Source organism: Enoplosus armatus, chromosome 18 (assembly GCF_043641665.1).
Source record: "Enoplosus armatus isolate fEnoArm2 chromosome 18, fEnoArm2.hap1, whole genome shotgun sequence".
NCBI classification, from domain to species: Eukaryota; Metazoa; Chordata; class Actinopteri; order Centrarchiformes; family Enoplosidae; genus Enoplosus; species Enoplosus armatus.
The window spans coordinates 16508516-16520910 of record NC_092197.1 but is presented as its reverse complement, the minus strand read 5'-3'; the positions used below and the strand labels follow the sequence as shown (position 1 = coordinate 16520910).

Below are 12395 nucleotides of genomic sequence, written 5' to 3'. Positions count from 1 at the left end.
AAAGTCATCTTGCCTGGAGGATGCCACTGCACGTGGCACACATTCCGCTCGCTCACTCACTGAGTCAAAGTAGGGCATTGGCACGGCTGGTATAGTGCTTAACCAACCCCCCCCAACCCACCCCCCCCGTAGAACTGGCACTCTGGTCTGTTAATCTGAATCTCCAGCGGGACGAGGCGGTGCAGAGTGCTGGCACCCTGAAGTCTAATCAAGCCTCTGATAGATCTGTGACGAGGACAAGAGCAGCACTGCAAACACACCGACCGTGGAAAGTTTGTATGGTGGAGCAGGGGTGCAACTACAGGAAATAAAACGACATCACATTATTCCTGCTCTTTCCACCACACACAGTCATGTGCTTAATCTAAACTTAAAGATTTTTGACATACAGAGCTCAACAGTGAGGGGAAGTAAAATCCCATTCGTATTCCGAATCAAGGATTTTAACCATAATGTCGTAACCATCCAAGGTAGACTCACCACGAGCTATGAGACTGTGAAACAATGGTACATGCTCCTGTAGAAGCCACATATCAACCTTGTTTTAAGAAAAACACGTTGTATTCGCGATGTCATGAAGAAGTACTACACTTCCCACAATCCTAAAGTGTAACAGCGATGTCTCTGAATGGTGGAGCTCGCTGTTACCATGGAAATGTTTACCAGACAAGATTGTCCAAAGGGGTGAAAATCACTACAAGTCAGGCCATGTACACACTATGTCATTCTTGAAAGAAGTAACACAACAGTCCCCCTCTGACAAATGAAAAGCTAAATTCTTAAGCAATAAAACACAGCCTATTGTGGCTAATGTTGGCTAACGTTAGCAAACTTAAGCTGGATACTGCCGTCCAACTAACATTACTGAGTCATTTCATTGACTTTCTAACTCTTTCCTATTTGTGTTCCTGTTATGCAATGTTTTAGCATTTGCCATTATCCTGTAGTACTCTGAACCAATATCTTCCTCTTGAAAGCAGCATTTCTGCCAGACCCATTCGTCAGTTGATCATCCTCTACTCCACAGGGAGCTTCACTGGAGCTTCACTGGAGCCCGGGCGGAGTTTTGACTACAGCCCCCCTGCAGTGAGGCTCCTACCCTGGTTCAACTTGCCCTGGGCTAACAAGCCCCTGATTAAGACTTGATCCACACTCAGGGAGACAGCTCCCCTCAGCTCCCGCCCCTCCAGGATGACAAAAGTGATTGAGATTAACGGGTCCATGATCAATTCTAAGACAGCAGGCTGACTGCGCGGCGTAGTGAGGATCCAGGGGCACGTGCCAGGGACACCCATCATATAGTTATGAGGACACGATGTGACATGAAGGCCTTCTTCTGTGACAGGAACGTAAAGGGCTGAAGCGTCTGGTGTGAATGTGGGAATCATTATAGCAGAGTGTTTAAGTGATGTGAGCTATTACTGGCAGTCATGATTTTAGAAATGTTTTAAAAGTAAAGGTAAAGATTAACAAGGTGAAGCAGCTAACTGAGTTTAGACATGTTCAATTGTTTTCTTAATGGCCTGGTTGTACAGTGTGTGAAGGCTAGATCTGATGGAGTTTGTTTGCATGCTCATTTATATTCATCAGTGTCTGACCTTAATAAGGAACATTTACTCAAAGGGATGAATATGAAAAGTGATTAAAAGAGTGATTTGTTTTCTCATCTGGCTGAGTTTAAAAGAAGGCCATCCATTAGTGTGTGTGTGTGTGTGTTGTTTTGTTTTTTCATGTGTATCACTGTGTGCCTGGAGCAGGCAGCTTGTTCTCCCCTCACTTTCTGTAGTTTCCACTTGCAGTAAACAAACCCAATTCCAACCAGACAGCAAGCACCATGCTGTAATAAAGATGCCTCTTTCCCCTCTTATAAGCCACAGTTTTGGTTTTGCACATTGTATGGTTCAGTCTCAGCACTCCCATCATCCTCAATTCCAGCAGCATCTGTTTTCAACAACCTCTGATAATTAATTAATAATTAGCTGGTGAAGAAAGTGGAACATCTAGCAGCTCAAGGGCCAGATATTATTGTCAGGAGATGGTGGAAACCAAACCAGAGCTAAAAGGAGAGTGCATATTGGACTTCCATTCATCAGATGTAAATGATACGTGTCAGCCGGATGTGTAATTAGACATTGTATGCATTGTAAAGTGTTTAATGCATTTCCTTCCTGAACTATTAACTTGTAGAGCCGAATAACATAAAACCTACAGCAGTCCAAAAGAGAAAAAGAAGTTTGCAAACAGGTGCTAGTATGAGGAAAAGGAGAAGCAGCACAGAAATCTCTGGACAGCAGAGTTGTGTGAGACAGTTTTCCTTTCCGAGTTTGCTGGTGCAGTAAAAACTTGCTGTTTGTATTCTTTTCAGTGCCATGGTATCGCCCTGCTGTGCTGGCCTCTTTCATAATGAGGATGCTGCCGTGCATGTTATTTCCCAGAAAATGCAATTTTGAGTAACTGTGCCCTGGGCCTTCACCCCCACCCTCGCGGAGCCCTGCAAGCCGAGCCAGGCGACTGAGGAAATCTCCAGGCAAACCAGAAGTGACAGGCTGTGGAGCCAGCTAATATTCTCTGACACATGGCATTGGGACCCCCTCACCTCCACTCAGCAAATGGAGGAGAACATAGAGCAAAGACCGCCAATAAAGAGGCTCATAGTGCGGCCATGATTAGGCACTGCAAGGATATCAGCGAGCCAGATTACTCCGGAAATGAGTTGGGGAATGTCGCAAATGAGGATATCAACAAGAGGGTACTTAGGTGCCCATTTAGTTTATAGAGCTTCCTCCAAGCTCACTTTTCTATTCAGGCCAGTTCTGGCTGTTAAGAACTGAGAAGTAGTTGAGATAAACCAGTGACATTTTCAGCATGGCATTTAGTTCGATGACAAATAGGAAAAAAAAGGGTTTTCATCTTTTGCACCGACGTGAGAAAAAAAAAAAAGACATACAAGCACATTGTTGTAAAGGTCACAGGGACTTACAAGCACAGATAACCAAATTAATTATGCCAAGCCAGGTCCTCAAAAGAAACGCCAAGATGCCCGATGAGAGCACTGCTGTGTGCGTCCAAATCCCCCTGGTCACTGTTGCTTATCGCCACAGGCAGACAAGACACCGCCGTGGTTCATAATGAGGCAGGTATACACGTCAATCACATGCAGAGAGAGATGAGAGTCAAAGCCTGCGATGCATGGAATCTGCAAATCTAATGAACCATTTTCTTAAAATAACTCAGCGTTGCATTTTGAAGAATATCGTAAGCATTAACAATGAATGGGATGTCATCAGCAAATTTGTTTATGAATAGAAGGTAAATGTTAGATATTTCTGTCAGAGATAGAAGGTCAAAATCCACAACAAAACAACCAGGTAGACTGTATGTCTGGGGCTATTTTGGTTTAGAGTACTTCCAACTTTCAACAGTTTAAAAGTCGTGTTTCAACATGATAATGTCTCCATGCACAAAGCCATACAGAAATGGGGTTCCCTTGTTGGACTTGACTGGCCTGCACAGAGCCCTGACCTCAACACCTTTTGGATGAATTGCAACCCAGACTGCGAATCAGGCCTTATCACCTTATGAACTCTTGTGACTGAATGAGAGCAAATCCTTGCAAACTTGTAGGAAGAAGAATGGAGACAGTTATAGTCCAAGATTAATGTCTATGGTTTTGAAATGACATGTTCGACAGTCACCTATGGGTATAGGGTGCAGGTGTCCACTTATTGTTGGCCATTAAGCTACACTTGAGGTACAATTACTTTGCAAGTAATATATTTTTCTTATATATGTTTTGTCAACAAAAAAGAATCCAACTACACCAAATTATGCAGTACATACAAAAAACCCCAATGATGTCTTATTATGGATTTATTGGTAGTGAGTTTAACCTCAACAAGATTACTCTGAACCAGTTTATCATCCTTTTTGTACAGAGAGACACAAAAACAGGGCTAAAATTGCAATAATCAAAAAAAAAGATGTTTGTGCTTACTCTCTCCCTCCTCCTTTTCTGTCTCTCTATGTGCACCCTCTGAGCTTTCGTGTGACAACCTCCCGATCCTTTACAGGGACCCTTGGCTGGCTGGACCTTATCTGGGGTTGCGTGCAAACGAAGATTTCCAACCACTGCTCAATCAGATCAGAGAATCCGATGAAGTAAATGAGGTACAGTAGGAGTGTGTGCATGCATGTGTGATAGAGGGAGAGAGTATGTGCCTGCCTCTGTCTATTAGTAGGAATAGAGTCTCTAGTGTCACACCAACTTTATGTTACATGGGCCTCTAGGCTTAAGGAAGAGGCCTGCGATGAGCCTATTACCTATGCAAACTGACGTCGCCCAAAGAAATACTATGACTGCCTGTTTCAGGTTGGAAGGAAGAGGAGAAGGGCAAAAAAGTATTTGAGCCATCAGGATCACTGTGCACAGGAATATAATACTTACTTATGTATGCAAGAACAGGTACATGTACACACTCAGTGAAGTGTGTGACTCACTAATGTAATGGCTGTATCATTTGAGGAAAGTGGCATATCCATGGCTGTGTATGGAATCATGACCGAGGCCAGAACCTATCATCACCATCATTACCATTACCTATGAAGCAGCCACACTCAGCACAGCGGGGAGGCAAATCACTGCTCCCCTCAGGGATGCTAATTATCCACACGTTGCTCAGCAGCTGGGCAAGATGGAGATCCATCTGAGAGAAAACCCTGTTCGCCAATAAACCTCAGCCTTCCCATTTCACTGCATTTTATAATCTCCACACCACAGAAATCTACTTCTTAGGAAGTCATTTCTGTCTATAACAGAGTCCTAAAACATTACTTTCTTGAAACGAGTGAAAGAAATCTGTTTTTCAACTTGTTTCCAATAATATGTACTAGTTTCGCGAATGTTCGATCTTGAAACTGAAACTGATTAAGGCAGGTGGCTGCACTAGAACTGAAAAAAAAAAGAAACTGGATTTAAGCAAATACTTGAAACAAGTTCATTTGCAGAAACAGGGTAAACTCTTCTTACTGCACTTGGATAGAAAAATAAAACTTTTGGATGAGAAAGAAGAATGCCCTTTAGCAGCTGAATAAAATCCAGGTTGTTGCAGAGCTGCAGTTAGGTTTAGAGACTGCAAAAAGAATATACTATATGACAAAGAAAATGATGTGGCTGTGTAAGAGGAGACACGACTGTGTATAACTAACAAGCCAATGCAGTCTTGAGTGGATTAACTCTGATGGTTTCGGTTGAATGGGGAACAATTGGTTACATGCTCTCTCAGCTCTTTCCTCTAACATGTTTTGCTTTAATTGACTTATCCTTTGAACACTAATCCCAGCAATCCTCCGCCTGATCTGTGGATACTCAACTTGACGCAGCTTCCTGAATTTGAAAGGGCAGAAAAACTGCTGCTTCCACTCAACTACAAGTGGATTTTAACAATCTATGTACATAATATAGCACAAAAAAGAACAACATGTGCATAGACTGACAAAACATACATTTCAGGATACTAACCTTTCCTTGAAGTCGAGGAAGATCTTCCCAAGCCCACTTCCTCCACTGACCATGTTCAGGTCGATGGCTCGCAGGAGGGCAAAGTGGACTTTGATTACATCCTGAGTGAAAATCACAATAAACATTAGAATACCGAGACATAATCTCTATAAACAGATAGAAAGAAAGATTTTGGTATCGGAAGCGTATGTACATTTGTAGTCTGAGCGGTATTGACCAATCATATTTGAGCAGGCTTTGTTTGCAGGCAGAAATGGTGTGGAGAGTAAAAAAGGCGGATCACATGGCCAAAATGCAATCTTGGAACCCATGGGCTATCGTATGATATATATCCGGATATCCGCTGGCTATAACAGAGGCCCCGAAACGTTGGCCTTTGCTGCCAGAGCCTAAAATGTTGTCAGACGAAAGCCGATGGGTTCCGAAATTGGGGCACCCACATGACGGTTTTAACCATTTATTGCAGCGGTTTGGATCTGCTCATGTGATGATCTGGAACAAATCTGAGCAAGCTTGTCACAGACTGTCCCTGAGCTCAACCCAGGATTCAAGCTTATGCTCAGAGTCCCTGTTATAATGTTTCTTTAGGTGTTCACAGTGTAGTAGTATAGTATACTTAAATGTTTTCTTGTAAATTAAAGAAAAGAAATGGAACCATGACACCAAAATCTGCATATCGAACCGTGAATCTTGCATACTGTCACACCCCTAATACACACATATGCAGCACATCCAGGCATTCATTCACATATTGAATTATTCACTTGGTGTGCGACACATCCAGGCGTGCTGTGTAGACATTACTTTCTTTGCTTGAGCGATTACTCACCTCAAGATTGACAAAGATAGCCTCCATGTCCTGTGGACTCAAGACTTGCTTCAACGGGATCATATAATTCTAAAGAGAAACAGGAGACAAATCAATGTCTTTCAAGAGTAAACATAACTTACTCTCTTAAAAACAAATACTGTAACTCAGAGTTTTCCATGTCAAAAAAGAATTTTCGCAGATCTGTAAAAATTGATTTAAACTGAAACTTAACTGCAGCAACAAAGAATAAGATTGAGCCACCACATTGTTGTTAACAGCGTGCGTGAAGTTATTAACATTCTTTCTGCACTAAATACACACTATACAGCTGTTCTCTATGCTGCACTTATGCCTACAGAAGAAAAACCTGCTTCTCTAACATTGTTTTATGGTTGTCACATTCCATCATCATAATAATACCAAATAGATCAACTAAGAAGCAATGAAGAGATGACGGGCTTTATTAACCCCAACTCAATTAAGCTTAACGAGTCCTCTGATCGTACGAAGGTTATTTATTCTCATTTAGTCTCGTGTTGGCCTGACGCGGAAAACCCAGGATACACATTTGGTTTAATGAAATTAGCAGAGTGAGGTGATTTGTGGCGCTCCATCAAATCGCGAATGAAATCTGTCAACGTGGAAACTGATGTGTTAGCAGCACTGCTCTCAACAATGGTTCATTATCACACAGAGAGAGCTGGTGTGTGTGTGTGTGTGTTTGAGATTCTTTGAGCAGATAGAATTTGCTGTTTTATGGGGATGCACCTTGAGCTTCTCTGCATTTGTTGGCAGCACTGTTGAGAGGAGTGGTGCCCGATGTAACACCTGTAATCTCTAACTGCTGTTATGCAGCAGTAACACAGGAAGAACTGAAGAGATAGTGTTGGGCAGGTGAACAACATACCAGTGAGAGGAAAGGATGTTTATGACTTATAAAGAAAATAATGTAAACTTCTCATCTCATTGCAATTTCAGGGGATGTAATATGTGAAATGTGTAATAAGTAATGGATTCCTTCTCACGCAGCATATCTTAACCCAACACTTGTTGACTGTGTGTGGTCACATATATGTCCTTGCACTTGTGATGTGCGTGTCTATACTTAAAGCCCCAGGGATCCGTTTCTCCTGTGGGGGCTGAGCCAATAATAACCGTATTGATCTGCCCCTGTGACATTTGTGCTTCCCGATGAATCTGCCAATAGCTGACATTTCCATGCTGTGAGCCGGCCCGGAGGCCTGAGACACCAACAAAGAAGAAGTGACAAAAGGAAACTCTAAACACGACATTGCTTGTGCCAGTATAAAAATGCACAAACACCAACACACTTAAATGTACGTGCACATACAGGACACACACACACACACACACACACACACACACACAATATTGTATTGACACTCACCTTCTCAATGTCCTCTAAAGTCTTGTAATACTTTGCTTCCGTTTCTTGGATCTCCATTAAGCAGCAATTTCTCTTGTCATCTTCTGTCATACCCATTTTCTATGGCAAGAATAGGAAATATAATGAGTCAAGACAATTTTGGATTATTGATTTTATTTACAACATAGTCCAGGTCCACATTTTTTACTTTGTTATTACTGTTTTTGGCAAAAATATCTATATCATGCAAGAAATGGCACAAAAATTCAAGCTAATGCCAGTATCCTATTCAGTATCTACATTTTTGACATAGACAGACTGTTTTAAAGGACCACACCAGTGTTTTTTTTTTATGTTGCAGTTCATTTTCAAAACACATATATCATCCCAGGCTAGGCATTCTATGCAATCTATTAGCACACTCTGGAATATTTACTTGAGTTGTGTAATCCTTCAAATTGCACTGTCTGTATGAGATAATGCACTCCAGACCTTTCCAATCAATTTACACTTTAAACTGCATTACCATGCAACCATAATGCACCATTGACAAAAATCATTGCGGACTTGACATTGACCGTGATGGATTACACGACTCCAGCAGCTTTCAAGAGTCTGTTTTACTTTATTTCACCAGAATAATCCACTCATTATCAATACTGCTTTCCAGGTCGTCCTGGATATACAATTGATTTGATTTGTTAATTGATTTTCATAGTCTGAAAATAAATGGAAGCCAGTAAAGTAAAAATACATCAAAAAGTCTGTGTTCAAACATGGTCAGGAAACATGATGTGAAGCTAAAGAGCTACAGTGCTGTCCTTCAGTATGGATTGTGCTCTACAAATATTAAAGAAAAAACGTTTAATTAAACCAGACCTGAAAGTGAACCAGATAAAAATGTTCACTCACACTGACTTGCTGGCATGGCTAGAGTAAAGTGAGATGGTAATTACATCGGTATTGGAGAGGAAGGGAGGTGTGTGAGCTAGTGAGCTGCTGTGTGTCATTGTATGTGTGGGCTGGCAGGCTGGCTGAACAAGCCATATGTATGTGCAGAATAGGTAGATGAAGCAAGGGTTTTTAAGTCATGGCCATGCAAGCAGACACGCTGTGAGGGGGCGTGGAGGATGGGAAAAGATACAAACTTATCTACATACAGCGTTTCTCATGAGACCTGTTGTCTAAGTAAGGTTCTGTGTACGAACATGTGTATATACTGTATATATATGTGTGTTTCTTTGAAAGAACAATATACTATAATGCCTATTGTGGGTGACCCAAATGACCATGGTATAAAACTCACATAGACAGAGGTTTCTATGCTGTGGCAGTGATATGAGCAGCCCAACTGTGGAATAGCTAACTAATCCATCTGTGACAGAGATGGCTGTTAATAACCAGCGCTGATAATACAGAAACAGGGGGTAATAATGTAGAAGTGCAAGTCCAGTCCAGGCCCCAATCCAGCATGTAGTCAACTGATCAAAAGCAGGTCTCAAAGCCAGCAGGATAATGTTTATTTGTCTTGCGCTTTGAGGTTTGATGCGGCAGCTGGTGGTCCTCGCTGACGTTAGTCACCGAGCTGAAGTCACAATCGTCTCCGATGGGCTCTGAGTCAGACTTTGAAACAGGTGGTGTCTCCTTTACGGGTCAGTAATCTAACTGGCAGGTCATTCTCTTGGGATGCTATGAGTTTGTTTTAAATGAAGTGGTGGAGGGTGTTAGCTGACAGGGTGGGGTGAGTCACAAGCACAGTGGCACTCACCTGCATGTATCTGATCTGCAGCATGGGAAAGGCAAAGCAGCAAGCAAGTCAGAAGTCAAATTGATCACAAGTCGTGTTAAGAGACATCTAAGTGGGATATGACGTCATGCAAATAGTATATGACGGCCCCAGAGACAATGACAGTGCACATCACAGAAGTAATTGAAGGTAAGTGGGAAAAAGTGTGTGTTACATTCGTTCATTGCATCCTTTCTGGTAATAGAGAATAGATTTTAGATTTACATGTAATAAGTCAAATGAAGTGTTGTCTAACGGACACCTGGCAGGTGTATAAGTCTAAGGTGAGGATGTAAAAATGCAACACTTCAGACCTTATAGACCTTCAGCAGGTATCAGGTTCACAACATGACAAACACCTGAGACAATTACATGATCAATAATTGATAAAAATGATAACAGAGATAGCGACACACAGCTCTCACCATGGGTTGTCGTACTTCCACCTTAATGATGTCCTCGTAGATGTCATCCCCATCGTCCTCGCATGGCACGCAGTCGTAGATATCATCCTCGCCCAAGTCATGCTCGCTGGGGAGAAACACAAGCGCCCAAGTTAGTCACAGCTTTTACTCAACCTTTACTACGCCAAAACAGCTCATGTGTCCACTTTAAACTGCTCTGACAGGCAGAAAGGCACTGAGCAGTCAAACCAGCAAAGGGAAACCTGATGTTCCTAACCCTTCACTATTGAGTGGCATTTCCCTTTAATGTGTTTATGTTGCTTTGGCACCCAGCTAGCTAACTGACCTTTAATTAGGCAAGCAGCCAACAGAGCACAGACAGTTACTGTGGAGAAGAGCGTCTTCTGGGAAAGATCCCCATGCTCTGGGAGCCACACTGTATCTCCCTCTGTTCTATGAAAGCAATTATTGTTTGTGAAACTTATTGAGGCAGAGGAGAGGCCTCAGCAGGAATACGCTTTGGCAGGGGGCCCATATCAATGTAGTTAATAAACAGGGAGCTTTAAGTCGCCAAAAAGGGAAATAAATGATTAAATACTGTAAATAACCAAAAGTAGTAAGACTTGCCTGCTAAATAATGGAGGACCAGGGCTCAAGCTTGACAACTACTCACTTGTTTGAAACAAAATTCAATTTATCTCAATTGTATCGAGGTGGAGGCAGTATATATATACATATATATATATACATATATATATATATATATATATATATATATATAATGCTCATGCATAATATTGCCATGGATTCAGTGAGTTACGCTGTGGGCTACAACTTGGCGGGACACTTAGCGGCCACCAGCTCAAGGGATGCTGCTTTGTGCTCTGACCTGGCCTTAGTGGGGGGCAAGTGAAAAGAGGATTTCACTTCTTGGATGAATAGTGCCTCATCCAAATGTATCTGTATGAAATGTTATTTGACTTTGAGATCCCCGAAATTGGGTATTTTGTAGGGATTTTATATACTTTATCAATTCATGAATATTCTAAAACAAGATTTATGGGCACAGGTCAAAAAAATACAGGTTGTGGGATTTTCTCCCCAGACGTGGCTACATACGACCTTCTGCGTCTGCCGTCATAGCTAAAATATTCCTCCTTTCACTGTCTGTGTGAATAGGGGACAAATGAAAATAAGAGATAGAAAAAGATAGAACTGCCCTCAATCAAATATTCAGCTTTGTCGTCATGCTCGTGCGGGGGCTGTTTGAAGTTTTAATTGAGGTGGCTTGGTTCACTCTCAGCTCTGTGCTTCTTCTTTCTTCATTAAGTAAAAGTGGCTCATGTTGAATACTGAGAAGGCTGTGTGGGAGGACGACGGCCGGCCGACGCTGTCCCATCAGTGTCTCCTCTCTGAACTCTGAGACTACAGTGACTCCACAGAGACTAGTGCGCTGCACGCAGGGACCTTTTTTTCCAAAAGCAGATGCTGTACTTCATTTTGCTCGAATCCCCCAGCGACAGTATCATACAACGGAGGTCTAGTGCAGTGATATGAATATGACCTTTGGAGAGATCTAAGAGGAGTAGGATCTCCAGGGGGAGCATGAAGGAGGCAGTCCGAGTGGGGTCTTTTTATAAATATTATAAGAATAGAACAATCTTAAGAATAAACATTGAATGAGAAACATTTTGTGCTGGTTTCCGTCCTACATCTATTGATCCTGAACTTGTAATCACATTAGTGATAGCTTGTCAAAGGGAAACATTCTATTGATTAGTGATGACATTTAAGGCCCTTCCTCTTTCCCAGTTAGTTATTTTGTCATTGTCCAATTCCCCTTTGGTCCAATCAGTCAATTCCAGATATTTATAAAGCTTTTCATCAATAATTACTGATTGATTGGAACACAATACCGACATGGCTCAAGGCTCAACAGGTTTGGAGGAAAGCTTCCAATCGACTGGCGATTTTCATTTAAGGGTGAGGGTGAGGCTCGCTCTTTGAATCATTCAAATATGTGTTGTACAATGTTTGATTTTAATTGTATTATCTTTTTAGAAAACTGGACGTCGATTCCACCATTCCACCAAGTGTCTGCTTTTCTTTTAGTGTATTGTCTACATTGATTTTTCCAGTTAGCAAGAGTGATCAATATTCTAATGACTGGCTATGCCCCATTCACTTTTCTGATCGTTTTTCGATCATCTATAAGTCAGTCTCTATATTCTGAAACCTCCTTCAGATTTCTAATTGGTGATGTCATTAATGAACTTCTTAACTGACTGGCTGTTTTCACTGTCAATACACATTGATCCTAAAATCAAATAACGATAATGAACCCCATATCAAGCTCTTAATGTAATAACATGCAAGCCTAATCGACATATTGTACTGAGTTTCATAGAACCATAAAGGATGCTGCTAATGAAATGATGATTGTTTGTTTTACACACAAAACACTTTATAAGCTTGAGGTGTGTGTGTGT

General features: G+C 41.7%; 1 protein-coding gene across 1 annotated transcript in view; it reads right to left on the bottom strand.

Moving 5' to 3' along the window:
* vav2 (vav 2 guanine nucleotide exchange factor) overlaps positions 1-12395 on the bottom strand; it is a 176886-nt gene that overhangs the window by 20603 nt on the left and 143888 nt on the right. Inside the window, 5 exon segments of the mRNA XM_070925262.1 lie at positions 5519-5619; positions 6348-6416; positions 7738-7836; positions 9485-9499; positions 9928-10033. Coding sequence (XP_070781363.1) covers positions 5519-5619; positions 6348-6416; positions 7738-7836; positions 9485-9499; positions 9928-10033 — 390 coding nt within the window.